General features: G+C 40.9%; 1 protein-coding gene across 1 annotated transcript in view; it reads right to left on the minus strand.

Annotated features, from left to right (window-relative positions):
- Positions 1–2,754: 2,754 nt before the first annotated feature.
- The window catches only part of st14a (ST14 transmembrane serine protease matriptase a), a 44,751-nt gene continuing 22,919 nt past the window's right edge, over positions 2,755–24,586 (minus strand). The window contains exons 9-19 of the mRNA XM_084324570.1: positions 19,232–19,335; positions 18,933–19,045; positions 18,710–18,846; positions 17,668–17,772; positions 15,368–15,475; positions 15,098–15,217; positions 14,130–14,252; positions 13,629–13,812; positions 11,688–11,959; positions 7,126–7,262; positions 2,755–3,811 (exon numbers count right to left, since the gene is read on the minus strand). Of these exons, the coding sequence (XP_084180696.1) occupies positions 3,650–3,811; positions 7,126–7,262; positions 11,688–11,959; positions 13,629–13,812; positions 14,130–14,252; positions 15,098–15,217; positions 15,368–15,475; positions 17,668–17,772; positions 18,710–18,846; positions 18,933–19,045; positions 19,232–19,335 (1,565 nt within the window). The 3' untranslated portion in view covers positions 2,755–3,649. The remainder of the gene's footprint in view (positions 3,812–7,125; positions 7,263–11,687; positions 11,960–13,628; positions 13,813–14,129; positions 14,253–15,097; positions 15,218–15,367; positions 15,476–17,667; positions 17,773–18,709; positions 18,847–18,932; positions 19,046–19,231; positions 19,336–24,586) is intronic.

The following is a 24,586-nucleotide window of genomic DNA, read 5'->3' on the forward strand; positions in this document are numbered from 1 at the left end:
TAGGGCGGTTACATAATTCCGCAAGCTCTGCCGCTCCGCTCCGCGGCAGAGCTCCGCTCTGCGGTTGCCGCGCCTGCCGCGGGGCGTGTCGCAGCCAATCAGGGAAAACGCGGAAGCAACGGCAGCACTGCTCCGCTGTTATTAAGCAATAGGCGTCCTGGGGCGAGTGTGTGTGGGGGGTGGGTGAAGAGCGAGCGAAGACCATTGTCCACTTGTCTTTTCTTTTTGTTGTTTGTATTTTTAATTATGTATATATTCTGAGCCCCTTTAGATGTGGGTTTGGAGGTTGTGGGCTCGGACTGGGGGGGGCCGTGGTTCGGGGTCTCTGCGGGTCGAGGCATTAAAGAGGCGTGATGCTTTGGCTCGTGGGGGCGCCGGACTGCGGGTCCTCCGAGGTCGGGGTTCGCAGCTGCCGGGCCTGTAGATGGAGGGGGCTCAGGAAACCCATTATGTTTGTGTTCTGGGCCCCTTTTGATTGTGTCGGAGTGTCACAGGCTAGGGCCTTATTTCGGGCCCTCGGCGGGTCAGGGTGTTAAAGAGGCATGATGCTCTAGCTCTTTTGGTGTATTTTTTATGTATTATTGTTATTATGTTGTGAATTGTGTTGTTTCATGTTTGAAAATTAAAAGAAAATTTATAATTATTTTTTCTTTTTTATATCCTCAAACTAAATCCTCAATTTGAATAAAGTGATTCAAACTTCGTCAGGGTTTTTCGAACGGACGTTCAAACCTTTGTTTTTAATTAAAAAAAAATAATAAAAGAAAATTATTCTCATTTTCTTTTATAAATTCATTTTTTTTATATATATCCTCAAACTAAATCCTCAATTTGAATAAAGTGATTAATCTGATTAAATTAGTCTTTTTTCTTTTATTAAATCAACTTTCCGGTCCTCTGTCAACTGTCAAATGATGTCAACTGTCAACCTGAATTAACATTCAGTATTCAATATTGTCTGATTCAATATTAACATTCAGTATTCAAGTAGAACAGCTAGCTAGCCGTTGTGGACACTCACCTTTCCACAGCAAAACAGTACTGTTCAGCTGTTTCAAGATGCACAATGAGATATTCTGAGAGAATAATATAGATACACAAATGTTCTAGAATGTTTGATTATGACATCATACTGTGACATCACAAATGTTCTAGAATGTACTATTATGACATCATACTGTGACATCACAAATGTTCTAGAATGTTTGATTATGACATCATACTGTGACATCACAAATGTTATATAATTGTCTATTATGACATCATACTGTGACATCACAAATGTTCTATTAGGACATCATACTGTGACATCACAAATGTTCTAGTATGTGCTATTATATCATCATACTGTGACATCACAACGGAACATGTTTAAGTCCATTTGAATAATATAAATAATATGTTTCGTAAGGCTGTCCCTGAAGCCTGTTTTTGTGATTCAAACTTCGTCAGGGTTCTTCAAACGGACGTTCGAACCTTCTTTTTTAATTAAAAAAATGTAAATAATTTTTTTTTTATTATATCCTCAAACTAAATCTTCAATTTGAATAAAGTGATTAATCTGATTAAATTAGTCTTTTTTTCTTTTATTATTTTGTTATTGATGTAATCAAAAATAACACTTGGAACAAAAATAAACGATAATATACGATTGGTAAACACTCCGATTAACCAAAACACTTAAAAGAAAACTGGATGAATTATTATAATAATATGTGGTTGGCACTCCTTTATTGTTGCTATTGTAGATAACTGTGGCAATTCTAGAGTTAATACATGTAATTTTTTTAATTAATTGATAACCGAAAAAAAACATTATCTACTTGAGGAGAGGATGTATATATTTGTGTTTTAACTTTGTTTAAAAAAATAAATAAAAAATAAAAAAAATCGAAACCACTTGAATGTGTAAACACACCATGTCTTATGCCTCACCATAGTGTGAACAATATGTATATATATATATATATATATATATATATATATATATATATATATATATATATATCCCATCTTATATATCTTTACATATTGTTTTCAAAGGCAAAAAAAGCCCTGGATTTTTATTTTTATTTCTAACCCTGTTGTCTACCATGTTTGTCTCTTGTCGGTTATTGCCCTATGTAAAGCGACCTTGGGTCTCATGAATGGCGCTATATAAAAGTAAGTTATTATTATTATTATGGCATTGGAAGAGACAATGGTTGCTATGTGCAAAACAGCATTTCGCTACGTGTTGATATATGAGAAATATATAAACAAAAACAATTTGGTGTCTTCTATATAAAAACAATTCCAGGCACGCACTCCAGGTTTTGCAAGCCATTTTCTGAAGGTGTGTTCACCGAAACATCATGATTTCAGGCTGCCAATAAATTTGAAAAACCTGGAATTGTTTCCCTATTTTCTATGTGTCTTCTATATAAGTCACAGTAGAAGAGTAATATCATGCTTTTCCCTACCAGTGCAGATCATTTAGGATTCTTCTCCTAGCTGGGCCTTTTGTTATAACACTCTTCTTCTCTCCTACCGGAGCTTTTTGTTAGAACATTCTTCCCTCTTCTACCGGAGCTTTTTGTTATAACACTCTGATAAGACCTGGTGGAGAGACTTCAGTTATTTGAAATGCAAATATTGTACAGCACTAGATTCACATTCATTCTTGTTTGAACTTACTCAAGTAATAGTATACACACCATTTCAAAGCAAAGTTGTGTACATGTACTTCATGTAAATAATCATGAAAGATTTGTTAAGAGTATTCATATTTTATTTAAAAACACAGTAACATACATATTTACACAGGAGATCAGGGAAACGATCCTATATCGCCAATCTACACCATATATGCTGTTGGTTTTAGTGCATAAGGGTACCATATAAGTTTAACATATAACTAAAACAATCAAACGAGATATTTTACTCTGCATGTTTGATTCCGATATCAAATTATTTGAAATTGAAACTGTTAATTGAAACTGAAATGTGGTTCCCTGAAGAAAGACAGAAGCAGAGCCACTCACACGCAAACAATTACATCACAGATGGACAGCAAAAGGCACACGTTTCCATTCTTGGTGTCAAGAGTTCTTTGATTGACCATATCTGAACATTATAATCTGAAGGCATATGATAAACCATAGGGAGGTAGGAAGAAGAGGAGCTTGCAGTCATGTTGCCATCCTCAAGAAAACTCACGACAAGATAAATTATCAAAAGACACGGGGGAGTCGGTTCACATTAAGACCAGTGATCAAGGACAGCAGTGAGTCATGACCAGTGGTCAAGGACAGCAGAATGAGTCATGATTACTGTTGTTCAAGTAACACATTTCCAAAAAGATTTTACCTAAAATGTGCTTCTCACATGTGGTACATATTTACTCTTTAAAAAATAAAATAAAAATAAAAACACAATAACTAAAAACACAAAATTACATTTATTTACATTAAAAAAACATTCAACCAAAACCCAGAAATCTCCCATCATAAAATTGCATTGGACATAACATTTGTTGCAAACGCTTTCAAAGCAAACAGTCCATCAACTGAAAAGTGTTGGCGTTCCTTGAATGAAACAATCTTGTATTCAGCACATGTCATCCTCATGTCCATGTCATTCCACGTCGGCAGCCATTTCCCTAATGCTTTTACACTCCTGTGTTTTCCTTGATCCAGCCACGGAACATGGCGACCGTTGAATAGATGCCAGGCTTGTTCCTGCGGGCACATCCATCGCCCCAGCTGACCACCCCAGCTAGGAACATACGACCTCCAGGGGAGGGGCTGGACAGAGGGCCACCAGAATCCCCCTAACGGACATCACAGAGAAAGTGTGTTAGTGTAGGTAAGACAGAAAGACACATCGATAAATGGATATACCACCTTAACCACCAAAACCTGCACGGACTACAATGTATGACATATATCATGCCAGTTAGGGTACATTGTGTATACTGCACCTTGTGTATACCGTTTACTTTTACTCATAGTATGTATGTATATATATATATATTAGAGCTGGGCCGTTAACGGCGTTAACGTGCTGCGTTGCGATAATATAATTGACGCAGTTAATCTAAATTTTTTTTTTTACCTTTATTTACCCAGGGTAGGTTCGCTGAGCAGATGCTCTTTTTCAGGAACGCCCTGCTTCACATTCACACAGTTCCATTCACACCTGGGAGCTTCCCAGTACAACCACAGTTGACACCATTGGCCACTGAGCAACTCCACTGGAGCAGTTGATTTGCATTGGCAGGGTTTGGCCCTGTCTGGCACCCAACGGGAAAAATATTATAGGCACTATAAGTAGACACCGCTACATAAAACAAGCTGGTCTGCCTGAGTGACTGGTGGAAGAAGGAGAAATAGAGATTGGACTGATTGAGTCAAGCCATGTCACATAGTTCAAATTTGAAATGCTTCTTTCTGTTTTGCTCCCGAGAGTGTGCTAGATACTGTACTGTACTGGTAATATTATTTATTTGTGTTAACTTCTGAATAAAACAACTTATTAAACACAAGTACATCTTATTGAACATTATTTTGATATTTCATTACCAATTATCATAGCAAAACAGCTTTTTCAAACAGTCTGTAATGCATTTTGGAAACGGGAGATGGGCTCATGGTGTAATGGGCCACCTGGCCTGAGAAACATAAGGAGGAAAGAAAAAGTAAGGACTTACTTCTGGTCATTATTTGGGTAGAACATACATATTTTGAATGCCTTCGGCAGATTTATTTTTATTTTTTTTGAGCCATTTTAATCTAGATTACAAAAATGAATCTATGCCCACCTCTAATATTTTTTCTCCCATTTTCTATATTTTCTCCCATCCCAATTTCGTATCATCCAATTCAACCCTCCCCTGTCACGAACGCTGTTTCTTGCCTCCCACAAGCCGACTGCAATGTGGACTAAGTCATACATAGCACAAGTCCCCTCCGGTACTTGAGGTAACAGCAGTCGCATCTTTTCACCTGCGCAGCTCGATCTCTCAGCGGCGAGGAGTAACGCATGGGAGGCTCACGCTGCCCCCGACACTTCCTGATTCTACTGCGCAGGCGCACCAACCGACCTGTAGGAGTCGCTGTCCACAACGCCCGATCCCCACCAATCAGTTTCCCACCCCCTAATACGGCCAATGTGTATTAGTATGAACGACCAGCTAAACTGAAAGCAATGTGGAGCGCTGGGCTCGAACAGGCAAGCCCAGCATCTCCGTCATTCGTGGTGAGCGCCTTGCCCACTACGCCACGTAGCCGCCATGCCCACCTCTAATATATAAATATATATATATATATATATATTCAGATTAAAATGTTATACTGTAACGTATAATATAATAGAGGGGCATACAGACCCTCATCTACACCGTTTATTTTTCTCACTTTATATTCAGAGTTAATTATATTGTTTACACGTTTATTTTTCTCAGATTTTTATATTCAGATCAAATTTTATTGCCTATATTTTATGTCTTTCTACCATTACCCTGCCAATACCTGTATCCCCCCTCCCCCCTCCTCCATGCTGCTATGACTCCAGAATTCCTCTAAGGGGATCAATAAAGGAATATCTTATACATAGATGTTTTTTTGGCCCTGTACTTTGGATTTGAAATGGAACAATGACTATGAGGTTAAAGTGCAGACGTTCAGCTTTAATTTGAGTGTTTACATCCATATCGGATGCAACTTTGTAGGAATTGTAGAATTTTATACATACTCCCCCGTTTTAGAGGAACCAAAAGTAATTGTACAAATTAACATAAACTTATTTGCAATCAATAATTGCCTGAAGTATGCAAACCTTAAATGGTAATTTGTTAAATGATTTAGTAGTCTTTCTGCAAACAAAGCAGAGACTAAGACCCCTCAATACATTTGAATGAGACTTAAAAATGGGATTTTAGGTGTACAGTGGACAATCCATCAGAATACTCAAACACAGTATGGGATATATAGTTGACTTCTGAGTGTTATGTATATCAATCATCGCCCTCCTGTCACTAGAAGTACAGATGGTGACTGTCCCATTTTACTATGGAAGTCAATGGAAAAATCTGACAGGAAAAAGTCACTGAAATGTAAGTCAAAACAACAACAGAAATTCAGCTGTAGAGCTATCGCCCTGTAGAGTACCACCCTTTTCATAAAATTACCTCTACCTAAGTCTGGTTTTGTGGATGGGGCGGTATTTTGAATTTTGTGGGGAGATGGTATCCTGGAACTGTCTTCCCAGCTATGTTCGAAACATCAAAGAAAAGGCTAGTTTTAAAAGTTTTAAAAGAAATCTTAAACACTATTTACACTCACACAATACAATTTAGTCTGATTGATTGATTGATTGAGGATGTCGTTGGTGGATTGCAGGGTGGGTACAGTGCAGTGCGGCTCGGTGCGCGCGGTTGTTGGGGGGGATGCGGACCGGAGGGGGACTTTCGTCTTGTTTGCATCGGGGTCCCCCATTTTCAATTTATGATACAGCACAGCTTGAATACATGCACACCCTGATAAATTGTTTTATTTGGTTCTAACTGGATTTTATCTCTTGTTTTTTATCTCTTGTTTTTCATCTCCTGTTTTACATTTCTTTTTATTCTATGATATATGTTTTTTCTCTATTCTATGATTAATTTTCTTTGTGATATATGCTTTCTTATGTTCTATTGGTGTATGTTATCTTGTGTATATGTATGTTGTTGGACCCCAGGAAGACTAGCTGCCGCTAAGGCATCAGCTAATGGGGATCCGTTTAAATAAACAAATATAGGGGCGACAGTGGCTCAGGAGGTAGAGCAGTCGTCTGGCAATCCGGAGGTTCCCGGTTCGATTCCAGCTCCTCCCGGGCAGCGTGTCGATGTGTCCTTGAGCAAGACACTTAACCCCTAATTGCTCCCGATGAGCAGGTTGGCACCTTGCATGGTTGCCTCCGCCGTCGGTGTGTGAATGTGTGAGTGAATGGGTCAAATGTGAGTAACAAATTGTAAAGCGCTTTGGATAAAAGCGCTATATAAAAAAGCAGCCATTTACCATACAGTATATATAGACATGCAAGAGTGATAGTCTGATCAGAGAGACCGAGAAAGAGAGGGAAAGTGAAGGGGGGCATAAGTACCTGACATGCGTCCACGCCTCCACTCAGCACTCCGGCACACATCATTGCGGAGGTGATTTGCCCGCCCATCAGCCGGTTGCACACCGTGCTGTTTATGATACGGACCTGAGCCTTCTGTAGCACGGCGGCAGCGTAGCCTGGATTCAAAACATGATCAAACCTGCTGGTTATCGCTTTGCTACTGTGATGTGATAATGTCTCAGTTCATATGGTATTGCCAAACCATATTAGTGATTTACAAAAACATAAAAACACATGTATTATATTTGACAAGCTCAAAAATGTGTCTAATATGTATATGTAATGTATAATAAAGGCTATTATAGAATTAGCCAAACAAATACATTACATTTTACATTTAGTAATTTGGCTGACGCTTTTATCCAAAGCGACTTACAAGTTCTGTACGACAAGTCATCAGGAAGGGTACAACTCTATCAGCTGAGTAACAATGTTCATCAAAGTGTTGCATGTTACAGTGTAGGTTAGTTTATTAGGACAAGTGCATGACAGTAAGGTTAGTTAGGGTTAGAGTTTTTATTTAATATTTTTTTATTATCATTTCAGATAATGGTTGAAGAAGGAGTCTTAAGTCGACGGCGGAAGATTGGACGGGTTTCGGCTGTCCTAACTGGGGTGGGTAGTTCATTCCACCATTGTGGGGCAAGGACTGAGAATAGGCGGCATCTCTTTGATGACCCTCCCGGGGCTTGGATAGGACCCGGGATAGAGACCATTTAGTGTTTCTAATTCGTCAATATAGATAGCCCACATTTCCAATGAGCACCGCCACCGTGGAACATGTTTGAAGCCCATGCAGCGTTCCTCTACTAATTTGCATCGTTTAAAAAACAAAAAGTGACATAGCCAGCCAGCAATCAATGAATGAAATGGACCTTTGACAGCACTTTCACTCAGTGCCATGCAATTCTAAACCATTAATCCCCCTCTATTGTATTTCACTGTATACCTTACAAATTACCTACACGTGTAATGAAAACCTGACAATATCTGTAGTATTCTGTATCTAGCTAGCCAGTATATAGTCCTAGCTATTATATCAAGAAGACCAACTCTAATCTTGCCAGCAGAGGGCGCTCGAAGCACAGTAAGTGTAAAATTAATTGAAGCTTACACAAAATCACTATTTAGTCATCAAATTTATTTGACATGTAGCTTATTCTCTTGAGGACAATGGCGTGTGCTGCTAAACTGAATTACAGCAAATGTTCCGGCCCGCAGGATGATTCTGACCGGCCCGCCAAAGATTACATGATAATAAATAATATATATTTTTTTTTTTTAATATTTTTTTTTTTTTTACTTTTTTCTTTTCATGTCAACGTTAACACGCACAATTTAGCTAAAAGTCACTCAATTAATGACAGATTTCATTGATAAATTGAGGGAAAACTTTGCAAGTCGATTTGATGAATTTGACATGTCCAGAGAATTGATGCATTTTGTGAGCAACCCATTTGCCAATGTAGCTGCTATTTCCACAAAAGGACAAGAGTTCCTTGCATCACTTCACATTGATGAAGGTCTCCTGCAACTTGAAATAATTGACATGCAAGCATCATCTGCTCTGAAGCAGGCACTTGAGAATGAATCCACCACAACATTTTGGATAAAGTGTATTCATGTCAAGACATTCCCCAAAATAAAAACGCTGGCAATATCTGTGCTAACAATGTTTGGCTCAACATACACCTGTGAATCCAGTTTCTCTCACATGAATGCCATTAAAACAAGCAACCGTGCCTCCTTGACAAATGAGCATTTGCATCACTGTTTGCGGGTAGCCCTCACTTCCTATGAACCCTCTTTCTCTGCCATTGCCCAGTCAAATAAGTGCAATCGCTCTCATTAGATGTGTGTATGCAGGGGCGTAGCTGGGGGGGGGGGGGTAGCTTAGGATGATTCCAAGGGCTGGGGGGGGGGGCCCAATTTTTTTTTTTTTTTACTAGACATCACTCACGTGTATTATTGATGCTCTCATTGATACTATGTTTGTTTCTGAAGTGTGTGTGTGTGTGTGTGTGTGTGTGTGTATATAGAGAGAGAGGGGGGGCTTTGGTAGACTATTGCATTGGTCCATTCATTGAAGATGAACGCAATGCGACATCCTTCACTAGGCTCACCTACCAACAGTGCAGGTGCTGAACTGCTGATCCGAATGTATAGGTAAAAACCATATTATGCGTTTTCATCAATAAAAAAATGGCCAAAGAAAATTCCGCTCACGCGCTTACGCACGCTCGCATTCACTGGGGGCCTACAAATAAATTCTTTCATGGGGCCCAGAATCTGGAGCTACACCCCTGTGTGTATGTAGGCTAGGCCTGTCTGCCCCCCACCCCCCTGATGTTTGAGAGTTAAGAGTGGACAATAAGTGCTAATAAGATGCTGTGATTTGCTGTTGTTGCACAGACATGAAGCACTTTTTCATAAGCTCAGCTGCACTATAAATGTGTTTTTTTGTTCAAGTGTTGATGTTAGAATGTTCAGATGCACATCATGCACTTGTTTGTTTTTTATTTTATTTTTATATTGAAATGTTGAAGAGGAGATGTTGCAGTTGTTGCACAGTCATAAATGAAGCACTTTCTGCAGGAGATGTTGCAGATGTGGCACATAAATGAAGCACTTTTTTTGAAAAGTATACTACTTTTGCAATGTAGTTAAATAAAAGTTGTGAAAATGTGGTTGCGTGTTGTGTCAAGTGTACATATATTCATAGCACGGGGAGGCGCCGTGGCAGTCCGGCCCCTGGCCCCTTGGGTTTCTGACAATGTGGCCCCCTGAACAATTTAGTTGAATAGCCCTGCTATAGGCTATAGCGTACATTAAATACTACTATACTTATCATTAAATAATTGCTAACTTAGTAGCCCATCTGAAAATATGAACATCTTAAAATAAAAGCTATAGTACACAGAGTTGTCTTGTGGATCTCAAACTTTTACAACGTTATTATCAGCAGGTCAGGACTTGCAGCATGAATACAATTGGAGCCAAGTGGCTATTTAGTTAGCCACTAGCTTGCTGGTTCCCGGCTGTATACCGGTATGTACCGCTATGCTTCGCTAGCTTATTTCACGGTCAGGGAAATGAACATAGACTGAAATTAAGATAAGATAAGATATTCCTTTATTGATCCCCTTGGGGGGGAAGATACATTTGATCTCCCGGGTGATGGCATGTCATGTAATTTAATTTGACTTACTCAGAAGCATTTTCACCTAAACTTAAAGTATGGGCCACTTGTTTGTCAAACACTTACCCTGGAGTTGTTGAAATGGTCCAATTTTTCAAAATCTCAATAGATGTTTACGGGGCGCTGCCACGGCGAATAGAATTTCGACTTGGAATGCAAATAATCAATTTTACAAATTTTGAATTGGACCATCTGAACAACTCCGGGGTGAGTGTTATAGTTCCACATTTTTATAGGATTCTATCACATCGTAAGTGCGCAGCGACCAGGAAGGGGATTGGGAATTGGCATAACGACTAACATTGGGATGGGAGAAAATCGGAGGAAAAAGGAGGGGGGAAAAGATCAATAAAAATAAAAATAAAACAAGGAAACTTTTCACCAGGTCATTTCAAAATAGACTACCAAGAATAAAACACTGGAGCACTCAAAGTCTGCAGTTTTATTGCAGGGGGGTAACTGACAATATTAAATGCTTCTGAATAAGTCAAGTTTGAAACCCGTTTACAACCCTGGGTCGTAAGGGATCGATATTGATATTCTATATTGTGTATTTATTCTGTTCTGTAATCCATTGGTTTTCCTTCCCGGGTGTGTCTTGAGTGTGTGTGTGGCTGAGTGCGCCTTTCTCTTATTAGGACAATTGGCTGAGTGATTGCTGTGGTTATGGTCATGTAGAGCCTCCCTCATCTGCCCCACGTGGCTGGTCACCGCTGCTCACTGTGTGCAGGATGATGGCAAGACAAGGTAGAGTCAATGTCTCCCCCTCAGCATACCCTATCCAGTGTCGAGCTATCACTATGTTGTCAGCATCTTCCTCTCGCCTTTCCAAACCCGACCTCTTGATTTAACTTGTGTTTTGTTTGTGGTCATTTTGCACCGTTAGTTTGGGAGCTGTAGCCTTTTTATTTGCGATTGGTTTCTCTTGTGTTTAGGCAGAGTTAGGTTTAGATCATTGTATTTTCTTTCCATGGTTTATTTCTTACGTTTTTTTTTAACAGGTCAGATTGTTTGTTTGTTATTTTGGCCATAGCCCACTCCAAAGTCTATCGCTTCCCTTCTTTATCATTTTTATGCATAATTTAATTTTGTAATTTTTATGTACTTCTTTGCCATTTACCAGAAAATTGCCCTATTTTTCACAGTCTAATGCTGGCAGGTATGAACTAGAGTACATAACCAACCATGATCTTATCTAGTGATAAATGAAGCAGCTAGCCTTAAATAAACTCGCTAGCCGCCATATCCCTTTGACATCCAAAATGGAAAAAACGTTAGTGTCGTGGCTACGCGGCAAAAAACAAAAAAAAAATTAAAAGATGCATGTTCATCGGGAACTCACCGCCCTCTCGAGTGGCGCCCCATCCGGTGATCCACACAGAGTTCCCGGGGGAGAAGACGTGTTGTTTCGCCGGTACACAGATAGGCCGGATGTAGTCGGTGTAGGTCACTGGGCTGTCCAGCTCCATCACAGCGATGTCGTTGACGTAGCTGTATGCGTTGTAATACGGGTGGGAGAGGACTCTCTTCAGGTTCCTCTTCACTACGTTTTCGGTGTTCTGTCGCTGGGTGTGAAGCCCCAGGAATGCTTCCCACGTGCCAGGCTGGGAGTATCTGTGGAAAACAGGTAGACAGTATCCTAAAAGGTCATTGTTGGCCTGAGAAGCGCTTTTAGCTTAGTTTATATTTTTTTTTATACATATAAAAAATTTAAGACAAGATTTCCACCAGGCATTTGAAGCGGATCAGATCAGTAAAACAGTAATGTGCCAGGAGAGCCAAATTGTTCAAATACAATTCCCATACATGCCTTCACATGCAAACATACATACACCTACATAGCCTCCTTGTTGTTGTGACATTATTATGTGTAGGAGCCATTTCAATAGTTTCATTATTATTATTTTTTTTTTATTGGTCTTTTTCCCCCTCCATTTTCCTCCGATTTTCTCCCATCCCAATGTTAGTCGTATGCCAATTCCCAGTCCCTTCCTGGTCGCTGCGCTTTACCCCCCACAGTCAGATCATTTGGGAGAGTGGAGGCTACCACGTGCTTCCTCCGACACACGTCCAGCCAATCACCGCTTCTTTTCACCTGGCAGCGCGGATTCTCATTGAGAGGGCGTAGCGTGTGGGAGGACCACACTATCCCCCTCACGTCCAATCCGCGCTTAGCAGGCGCCCCGACCGAACTGTAGGAGTCGCTGTTTACAACGACCCGGACCCACCCCGCCAGCTTCTCCCACCCTCTGATACAGCCAATTGTATCAGTGCAGACGGCCAGCCAAGCTGGTGACAACCCCGGAGCTGTGAGCTGGATTCGAACAGGCGAACCAAGCTCACAGCTCCGGGGGTGGTGACGAACGCAATCTCCGCTCGACCACCTAACCGCCCTTCAATAGTTTCATTATTATCATTTATTATTTCAGCATTTGTTTGTTATTTTGTAGATACAAGGGGCACTAAGCACCAGAGACCAAGCACTAAACCCATGGATGTATTTGTTTGCTGTTGAACTGGAAAATAAACCAACCAACATGTGAATTTGGACATTGGACTCCTCAATTTTCTTTTATTAAAACATTTTTTTTGGTATGCATTTACTGTTCTGTAAAAGTCTTGTCGAATGTAATGTTTTATGTTTTGTGTGGACCCCAGGAAGACTAGTTGTTGTCATGCAACAGCTAATGGGGATCCTAATAAATTCAATAAACTCAACTCAATAGCCGGAGTACAACCCAACTGAAACAGTGCATCAACAGCCAGCAAGTTTTATGTTTTGAAGATTTTTTTTGCCGGAGTACAACCCAACTGGAACAGTGCATCAACAGCCAGCAAGTTTTATGCTTTGAAGATTTTTTTTACAAAACGGCCACAAAATTATGTCATATCTTTTTTTTCTCTCCAATGCATCTGCACGCAGAATAAATAATACATTTTCTCTATACTTACCAGGAATTGGATTATTAGATTAGATTCAACTGTATTGTCATTATACAGCAAGTACCGTACAACGAAGAGGTTTGGCATCCAACCAGAGTGCAAATGTAACAGTAAAGTGCAATAATAATATAGAATGTACAGGTAATTAAACTGGGTATAAAATATATAAATGAGTACTAACTACTGCTAATCAGATGTATGTACAGAGTCGTAATACCAATATGTACAGTGTGATAAAGGTATAAAGACAGTATGGTCAGCAGCGTAACTAGTGATAGTGACAACATAGTGATAGCTCGACACTGGATAGGGTATGCTGAGGGGGAGACATTGACTCTACCTTGTCTTGCCGTCGTCCTGCACACAGTGAGCAGCGGTGACCAGCCACGTGGGGCTGATGAGGGAGGCTCCACACACATGACCATAACCCTTGATGTGGAGGCTGACCTGCCAGGGGAACTCCCCGTCCTCGGCAGCCTGACCGCCCACGATGCGCGACGTCTTGAACATGCTTCTCCCGCAATCTGTGAGACGCACAAGATGATCTGTCACTGAATAGGCTCATTTGAGCTCAGCTCGCCACCCCCCCAAAGGCTGTATACTGCGAGTCCTTGTGCTTGGCTAATCTTTGCAATTTGTAGGATTTAAAGAGCTAACGATTTATAGATCTATGTCATGAGAAAGTTGAAACCATAACAAAAGAACGAATGGATTTTTAATCTTAGTAGATATAATCTCAATTATTCCCCCCCACACCTAAGAATGTATGCGCTTTAACAGGCCAATGCACAACATTTCTGGATCCTATGGCAACATGTTAAGTTACAATCTGTAAACATACCACAGTTGGCTTCGTCAGATCCATCCTCGCAGTCCGACGTTCCGTCACAGTCTGGGTTCACTTTGTTGACGCACTTCTTGTTTTTGCATATATATGAAACCTCTGTGCACTTCACATCAGAAGCTAGGAGAGAAGAGAGTCATCGATCAAGACACCTCACATCAGAAGCTAGAAGAGAGTCATCGACCAAGACACCTCACATCAGAAGGTAGAAGAGAGTCATCGACCAAGACGCCTCACATCAGAAGCTAGAAGAGTCATCGACCAAGACGCTGCACACCAGAAGCTAGAGAAGAAAGAAGAGTCACTGTCCCAGACGCCTCACATCAGAAGCTAGAGAAGAGAGAAGAGTCACTGTCCCAGACGCCTCACATCAGAAGCTAGAGAAGAGTCACCAACCAAGACGCTGCACACCAGAAGCTAGAGAAGAAAGAAGAGTCACCGTCCCAGACGCCTCACATCAGAAGCTAGAGAAGAGAGAAGAGTCACTGTCCCAGACGCCTCACATCAGAAGCTAGAGAAGAGTCACCAACCAAGACGCTGCACACCAGAAGCTAGAGAAGAAAGAAGAGTCACCGTCCCAGACGCCTCACATCAGAAGCTAGAGAAGAGAGAAGAGTCACTGTCCCAGACGCCTCACATCAGAAGCTAGAGAAGAGTCACCAACCAAGACGCTGCACACCAGAAGCTAGAGAAGAAAGAAGAGTCACCGTCCCAGACGCCTCACATCAGAAGCTAGAGAAGAGAGAAGAGTCACCGACCAAGACGCCTCACATCAGAAGCTAGAGAAAACAGTCACTGACCAAGATGTCTCAGATCAGAAGCTAGAGAGGAGAGTCCTTGAATGTGCAGTGTTTTACCATGCTGTTTGTGTAGTGTTACGTCACTTACTTGTTTTGTCTTAATTCTTAATATATATCTATCTGACAGCTGTATGATGATCAACCAATCAATCAGTGGATTCTCACCTCCTCTCCCACAGTCCAGCTCATCTGATCCATCACCACAGTCGTCCCTGCCATCGCAGCGCTTCTTCTCAGACACACATTTGTCATTACGACACGTCAGGTCTCCAGACTTACACACACCTGGAAAGACGAGCCAGACATCAGAGACATAACACAATCTCAGTCTTCTATCAATAATACTGTCTCAGTCTATCAATAACAGTCTCGTTTATTAATAACAGTATCAGTCCATCAATAACAGCCTCAGTTTATCAATAGCATAAGTCTTACCACAGTTCTTTTCATCCGAGTTGTCTCCACAGTCATCCACTCCATCACACTGCCAGAACATGGGCTTGCAAAATCCATTCTTGCACTGAATGTCCGTTGCCTTGCATGCTAGAAGGACATACAATAACAGAGTTTAGCTATACAAAACGATTACTTTAATTTGTGTTATAGTGGCTATAGATTAGGGGTGCACGATATATTTTTTTACCCAGATATCGATACCGATAACTTTCTGCTCCTCAAGGTCGATACCGATAACTATATATATTTATTGTATTATAATTTTTTTTTTATGTATATTCCTGTAGTTTTGACCTAACCAGATTTATCATGACATGAGCGTTACTACCATGAACAAAACAAAGCCAAGAGAACAGTTTTGACTCTTCAAATAAAGTGACTATATTTATTTTTCCAAATAAATATAATTTTAGTCAATCACAAAATTCACAATCCGTCAATGTCATTAACAATGTGTTTCCCTGAACAATAATAATAATAATAATTCATTTAATTTATATAGCGCTTCTCAATAACCCGAAGTCGCTGACAATAGTCGGGAGCAAGAGTACAAACAAAGAAACAAAAGCAAAGAAACAAAAACAAAGAAACAACAAAGAAACAAAAACAAAAGGAACATGAGACCATGGGGGGAACAGGGAAGACCGCATGATAGCACAAAAAAGACTGGAGATAGACATCAATCAGGTTGGAGGGGGGGGGGGTTATTGGTAGGGGGGGTTGAAGGCAAGGGAGAACAGGTGGGTTTTGAGGCGAGCTTTGAAGGTGGAGAGTGTAGGGGAGTCTCTGATGGACTGGGGGAGGGAGTTCCAGAGTCGGGGTGCAGTACGAGAGAAGGCCCGATCTCCGAAGTTTTTAAGCTTGGATGTCGGGACAGTGAGGGAGGCAGTGGAGCAGGACCGGAGGGAACGGGTGGGGCGGTAGGGAAGAAGGAGATCAGTCAGGTAGGGGGGGGGGCAGGCTGTGGAGGGCAATGAGTGAACTAAAAACCAACAGGTATTGTGCTTTGTCAGTAGGGATGGGTACCATTCACATTTGAACCGATACGGTACCGGTACCTGTGAATCGATACCGGTACCCAACGGTACTTTTTTCCCCCGGTACTTTAGTCTCTAAAAATGTAATCTACCTACCTCAGTTGTGAAAAAAAATATCCAAACTTCAAATAACCACATTTGACCGTTTTCGGCATGCCATTGCCCCGACTGCTTTGTTGTTGAATCAAGTCAAATCCTAAGTACCGGTAAGCATATATTGTGCGTGTGAACGTTGACAATCTTTTTTTATTTTTTTTATTATCGGAGCTATCAATACTTATCAGGTTTATCGGGATGACGTCATAATTGCTGATATCGGCCCGATAATTATCGACCCGATAATTATCGTGCATCCCTACTATAGATAAAAGGTATTTTACAGTATACTGTCAAGAAGTACAAACACATGCATTTTTACAATACCATTGTCAGTAATATTTCAGTGCTTTTTAATTTTTGCATTAGTATTATAAAGACAAAATACATTTTAGCGAGAGTCCAGCATTTAAATGAATGTCACATCATGACAATATTGTTACAAGAAGTAATTAGTGCTGAGAAAAATAAATAAATAAATAGTCAAATATCATTATACCATCAGAAATCTGAAAATATGATATTATATGATATCCTATGATCCCAGCCCTAATAATGGCTATGGAGCATTTCTTAACCCTTTCAAGTCAGGGACCCAAATCTGAATTAGATTTCCTTCTCACCATGGAACAGACTCATTGAAACATCACAAACACATTACTGTTGTCATGTGTTTCAGAGTTTTGATGGTATAACGGTAGTTGATGGTATAGTTTTCCAGTAAAAATTACAATGTGATATGACATCTTTATCTTGGTAATTTTAATACTGCTGTGAGCAATATTTTTTTTGGTTCACTTAAAAATATAGTATATATATATACATATACCGGTATATATATATTTGTTTAATGATATGCAATATATGGTAGTAAAGATTCATACATTTGCATGGATCCATGACGGTATACCTTCATATTCAGTATACCCCCCAGCCCTAAAGACAGGCTATATAGTGTTAACTCCAGTAAAGAAAGGTCTGAGGGTTGATGGACTCTGTACTTACTGTTAACTCCAGTAAAGAAAGGTCTGAGGGTTGATGGACTTTGTACTTAGTGTTAACTCCAGTAAAGAAAGGTCTGAGGGTTGATGGACTTTGTACTTAGTGTTAACTCCAGTAAAGAAAGAGGTCTGAGGGTTTACTTACTGCACTGCAACTCATCGCTCATGTCTCCACAGTCATTCCAGCCGTCACACTTCAGCTTGTTATCAATGCAGCGCTTATTCTTGCACTGGAATTTCTGTGGACAGGCTGTGGACATAGAGGACAAACAGATTTAAACTGAGATCAGTTAATATTACACAAATAAGTCATCACAGAAATCTGCACACGTTTTGGCAACAGAAGTAACGCTTTGCCCCATCCAATCTGTAGGAGATTCCTGGTCACCCTTACTAAAAAGTATCATGGTAGTTTGATAGTAATTATTATAGTTTTACCGTGGTACTGGCCACTGTATAAATAATTTGCTATGATAGTCATACATTTATGATAACACTTTTGCACATAAATAAAACCATGGTATTATCCTATTTAAACCATAATACCAATGGTAATAATATGGTATTTCCATAATTTCTGGTCACTTATCACCATTGTAGCGACCAAAAAAATATGGAAATACCATGATTTTTTGCAAGGACACTGATAAGAATCAATATGCTAATATTAGTGATTAATAATGTGGTTTACACACTCACTAACTGCAAGGATCTGGAAGTCGTCACCATTTGACAATGTTCATTTGGTGTTCCACGCCCTTCCCGTTGATGTATTCCCGATCTTTAGTGGTTAATAATACCCTGGTCAGTCTTCCTGTTGCCAAAATGCCTGCATACATCACTTTTTTGTCACCATCGCCTACAAACTGTAAAGGGTCTATAGCTCCTAAAAGATATTTAGGAAAATTAAACCTCTAGTATTCCTCTGGGTTTTCTTTCTGTACACACTGTAAAGATTTACCACAGAAATACTGTAATGAGTTATAGTATTCCCTGTTTTTTTTCATACACACTGTAAATTTACCTCAGAAATACTGTAGTGATTTATAGTATTCGCTGTTTTTTTCATACACACTGTAGATTCACCATAGTATTTCCATAGTGGAATATTTTGTAAAGGTTCAGCTTCACAATAGTATTCCTGTAGTTTTATTTTCTTTCGGGCAAAGACAATGTTTCCCACTCACGGTCTTTGAGGTCGATGGCTTCATATGTAGCAAAAAAGCCTCTGTCCACAAAAGAGTTGTCGGATAAGAATATGACAGTCATCTTGTTCGTATCGCTGGTCTCGGTCAGGGACTCAGCGGACATGTCTCCACACAGTCTGAGGACAAGAAGACACAGTCAGTCAGCCTATTGTGGGGTCCGTGTTTAGCTCATTATTATGCCCACAGGTTTAATGGTACTCACCTCTTCCTGTTGATCTCCACATAGTCCTTGTTACATTCGGCACCTCTTACTTGCCCCGGCTCAGACAAGAAGAACTGATTGAATGTCACCTTAACCGTCTTCCCAACAGGAACCTTGAGTGAGGGAGTGGGTGAGTGAGTGAGAGTGTGAGAGAGAGCAAATTTACTTAATGACATGGACAGAAATAACTGACCTGTGATGCTGTGAGAAATGTATATAACTGACAAGATTGCATTTATCAAATACATATGTTGTTGTTATGTACTGTATATAAATGTTGTTTAGTGCCATCATCTCACTTGGATATTCCATTCACAGTATTTGTTGGGTTGGTAGTAATTCGGGTAGTTGGGAGATGTGAAAGTACCCTTGTCTCCCGTCAGCTGGCCACCACAGCTCAATTCTGAAATAACAAGAGACAAACATACAGTACATGGCATACAAACGCAGAGTATTTATACTGTAGATACAGAAGAGGATCGCTTAAAGTGTTGCTTCTTTTATGCATAGGACATTTTATTAATCAAATATTTAGTCATGATTAATACATTTATGCAATTGAACTAAATGTAATTATATACTTTTGCACACTTTTTATTTCTCTCTCACATACACACATGCCCCCTCTTATAAAAATATATTTGGAGGATTTGGAACAAAACAAGATAATTTCACATGCACACGCTCTTGTACACACGCTTTCTCACACACAGACATAAATTAAGTTAGCACGCACATTTTCTCAATATACCATCCCCTACACCTTCCTTTCTTAATTGGTCACACATGTGGAGACACACTGAAGCGACAGAAATCTGGTAGACTTGGCTAAAACAAAAATGAATGTCCTTATAAGCTGGTAGACAGACGAAGATATAAATTAATTTGCCTCCTGTGTAACAAAAAAATGAATCTTTGTAATTGTCAACGGTTTTAGTAAAGCTTGGTAAAAAAAAGTACATTTTGTCTGGACATTTTTTATTGAAATCTGAACCCACAGGACTCAGTTTTAATTATATTTATAATTCTAGAAGTCATCTTTCTGGGGTTTTCTCCTACATTAGCTTTGTGTTGGTTGAAATAAGGAGTCTTTGCTTACCAACTGTTTTGCCTGTTTTATAGCAACACTACTATCACTGACATATATATATTTTTTTGTATCTATTTTTTCTATTTTTCTCCCATCCCAATTTCGTATTGTCCAATTCTACCCTCCCCTGTCTCGAACGCTGTTAGGCCATGCCTCCCACAGGCCGGCTGCAATGTGGATGAAGCCTTGCATCACGTGTCCCCTCCGGTACACGAGGAGGCAGCCGTCGCATCTTTTCACCTGCACAGCACGATCTCTCAGCGGCGAGGGTCTGCGTGGGAGGGTCTCGCCGCCCCCGTCGCTTCCTGATTCTGCTGCGCAGGCGCACCAACCGACCTGTAGGAGTTGCGGTCCACAATGTCCGATCCCCACCAGCTTCCCACCCCTAACACTGCCAATTGCGTTAGTATGAACGACCAGCCAAGCTGGTAGCAATGCCGAGAGCTGGGCCTATCACTGACATCTAAGAAGGGAGATCCCCCCCCTTGAACGGCCCTTCTAAAGTTTTCTCTCCTACCTTCGCGTGGGGTATGTCTGATTTGAAATCTTTCTTTATTTCGAACATGTAAATGAAGTGTTGGGAGTGTTGCATTCATTTATTTTATATGTTTTGGACTTCATGGTGTTTTTGCTTCTTGAACTCCACAGAAACGGCCCTCATTGCGGTCACAGAGGCACTTCACTTAGCAAAAGCGAAAGGCCTCTCCTCTGTCCCGATTCTCCTAGATCTATCTGCAGCCTTCGACACAGTCAACCATCAGATCCTCCTCGCGGCCCTCGCAGGAATGATAGTGGCTGGCTCTGTGCTGACACGGCTGATATCAAACCTCAATGACCGCTCCTACCAAGTGTCAGGGAGAGGGACCCTGTCGGCCACCCGCCCCCTGCGGACCCCTTCTCTTCTCCCTCTACACTAAATCACTGGGTAACATTATCACGTCTCATGGCTTCTCGTATCATTGTTATGCTGATGATACTCAACTCTTCCTCTCCTTCCCTCCCTCAGATATCCACGTCTCTGAGCGGATCTCGGCCTGTCTGTCCGACATCTCCGCCTGGATGACGACCAACCACCTCAAACTGAACCTAAGCAAAACAGAATTGCTCCACCTGCCGGTCAAATCCTCCCCCCTGACCGACCTTTCCATCACATAGGGATGGGCGATAAAACGATAACTATCGCGATAAATTATTTCCTCGAAATAAACATGAAACGTGGTCACAAAGTTTCGATATATCGATTTTCCAAGCTTGGATATGAGCACACGCACTAACAACCAATCAGTGAAGGAGATGGCAGACAGCGGAAGGAGACGTAGAGAGGTATGACTCAAGTAGTAAACAAGGCTGGCTAGGATAATTAGCTTGCACGGCGCTATTTTATAGTTTACCTGCCGAGTTGGTGTGTGTTTTGAATTCTGACGGTAACGGTTATAGTAGTGTGGGGTATACGGTGGACGTCGTTGCAATGTATTGGGGCGGAACAGAGTATTTTATGGTCATATTTAGTACATTGTCATGGGATACACCGCTTGGAAACGAGGCTGGCTAGGATAATTAGCTTGCACGGCGCTATTTTATAGTTTACCTGCCGAGTTGGTGTGTGTTTTGAATTCTGAGGGTAACTGTTATAGTAGTGTGGGGTATACGGTGGACGTTGTTGCAATGTATTGGGGCGGAACAGAGTATTTTAGGGTCATATTTAGTACATTGTCATGGGATACACCGCTTGCTCTAGCTAACTGCTAACGTGCGCGGACTGATGACGACATCAACTCGAGACATTCGCAGCAGCAAAACAAGTCTATTAATAGCCCGTCCATCGGCGCCGGGCATAAGAAGTTAATTAAACTTGACAGACATTATATCGACGATAATTATCGATATCGAGTTATATGAAAATTATTTTATCGCGATAACGTTTTTGGCCATATCGCCCAGCCCTACCATCACAGTCGAGGATGCAGCTGTGACCGCGTCCCCGACCGCCAAGAACCTTGGTGTTGTCCTCGACGACCAGTTGAACTTCTCTGCTCACATTGCAGCGACAACCAGAACCTGCAGATTCCTCCTGAGCAACGGCAGAAGGATCCGCCCCTTCCTGACAAAAGAAGCCACCCAACTCCTCGTCCAATCAACAGTCATCTCCTGCCTCGACTACTGCAACGCACTGCTCGCTGGCCTCCCGGCCACTGCCACCAAGCCTCTTCAACTCATTCAGAACGCAGCGGCCCGCCTGATCTCAAACCTACCGAAGTCGGCCCATGTCACCCAACTTCTTAGGGAACTGCACTGGCTCCCCATTGCTGCACGAATCTGCTTCAAGGGCCTCGACCTAGCATACCGTGCGGCAAATGGAACCGCTCCCGCCTACCTCTGGTCAATGGTCTCTAACTACACACCCTCAAGACCCCTACGCTCTGCATCTTCTGGCCGCCTCAGACCTACTCCTATCCAAGCTCCGGGAGGGTCATCAAAGAGAAGTCGCCTATTCTCAGTCCTTGCCCCACAATGGTGGAATGAACTACCCACCCCAGTTAGGACAGCCGAAACCCGTCCAATCTTTCCCCGTCGACTAAAGACGCACTTCTTCAACCACTATCAAAAAAAAAAAAAATAAAGATCTAACCCTAACTAACCTTACTGTCATGCACTTGTCCTAATAAACTAACCTACACTGTAGCACGCAACACTTTGATGAACATTGTTACTCAGCTGAGAGTTGTACCCTTCCTGATGACTTGTCGTACAGAACTTGTAAGTCGCTTTGGATAAAAGCGTCAGCTAAATGACTAAATGTAAATGTATCCACCAATAAGAATTATCATTTAATTCTCCATACATTTTTTTTTTAATCAATAACAACATAGTTACTGGCCTATTAGTGATACATGCAGAAATAAACAACTAAATGGATGTTTGTAAAAATAACAAAATAAAACATTATAATAATAATAATAATAATTTATAAATAAATGTACATCTTGTAACTGCACAAAGATGATCAGAATCAATATAAGATTACTAGCCGGAGATCAAATTTCCTATTAAATCATGTATGGAGAATTCAAGCCATTGTCCCTCTGAGGTAGGAATGCCATCTACTAAGAGCGACCATCACTTGACCTCCCGACAGGCCGCTGTCTGTTTTCCAGAATTGTCTGACTGCCATTAACACTTTGAATGCCAGCCACGACATAACACATGTTAGCAGCCCGCCCCCTGAATGCCCACCACGATAATTAGCGTGATTTTTTTTTAATTAGCTATCTGAATTCATATTTCATCAACCGAGTCTACCGTTGGGAAACCAGCCCCACCAGGAGCTCAGATGTGAAAAAAGCGCCCCCTATCGTCTCCCAGATGGTAATGCACCATTTTTGAATGGACTCAATGAAAATGGATGAGAAAAAAAAATTCCCGAATCCACATTTTACTTCTCACGCATGTAACCGGAGATGATCCCAGTTATTGTGGAGCCTCCGAACAGCGTGTAATATGTGTTTTACAGTATACGCGTTGGATCAATAAAAGGATAGATTTTTGGAATGGCAATCAGGAATTGGAATAATCTTTTTGGATACCATCTGATCTCAGGTAAGGAATCTATTTTACCAGTCTTAGGATAATCAGACCTGTTTTCACGGAGATATACCGTACTTTTCGCACTATAAGCCGCACCTGACTATAAGCCGCAGCAGCTAAATTGAATGATGTGTACATATATAAGCCGCACTGGACTATAAGCCGCAGGTGTTTTAATGTTTAATTACCATATGTAAGGGTTCGTGCACAGAGGGGATTGTCACAATACTGTCGGACAAATAACAAGAATTAACTCATTTACAAGTTGTATTAAGTTTAGCAAATAAGGGAACAGATAAATAACATTTCAATGCAGTAAAAAAAGCAATATCTTCGGGTTTGGTCCACATATAAGCCGCACCGTTATATAAGCCGCAGGGTCGAAAAATGGGGAAAAAAGCCGCGGCTTATAGTCCGAAAAGTACGGTAAGCTTTTCCCCTATGTGTCATATGGCTGTTTGGCTGTGCGAGCGATCAGGAAATATATCAGATCAGATATCAGATCGCGGCCCCAGCGTGCATACGTACACATATACTATCGATAATCTAGCGTTTATTTGAAAACGATTCATAAATAGGCCGAAAAATTTGAACGTTTTTTGTGTATTCTAGAACATTCCGTTTACGGTATTATTGAATATTTTTATTTTCCTTGAAAACGAGGGCTTTTCAAGATGCTATAAAACGGAAATGAACCGATAAAAAAACAATCGGCTTCGACAATGTTGACTGGAAAATGAGTCATTGATAAGCGACGGGCAGATTAGACACATAGCCATAATTTAAAACATAGATTAGGCGATATTAACGCTAACATTGAAGTGGATGGTGGGCATTCAAGCTAGGGCTGGGCGATATATCGAGTATACTCGATGTATCGCGGCCTGTTCTATGTGAGATGTAGTAAATTACTATATCGTGAACATCGAGTATATGTTGTCACGTCGCGGCTGATATGAGACTTGCTTTAGTGCAGAGC

This window comes from Notolepis coatsorum (assembly GCF_963971535.1).
Source record: "Notolepis coatsorum genome assembly, chromosome: 1".
Classification (NCBI taxonomy): domain Eukaryota; kingdom Metazoa; phylum Chordata; class Actinopteri; order Aulopiformes; family Paralepididae; genus Notolepis; species Notolepis coatsorum.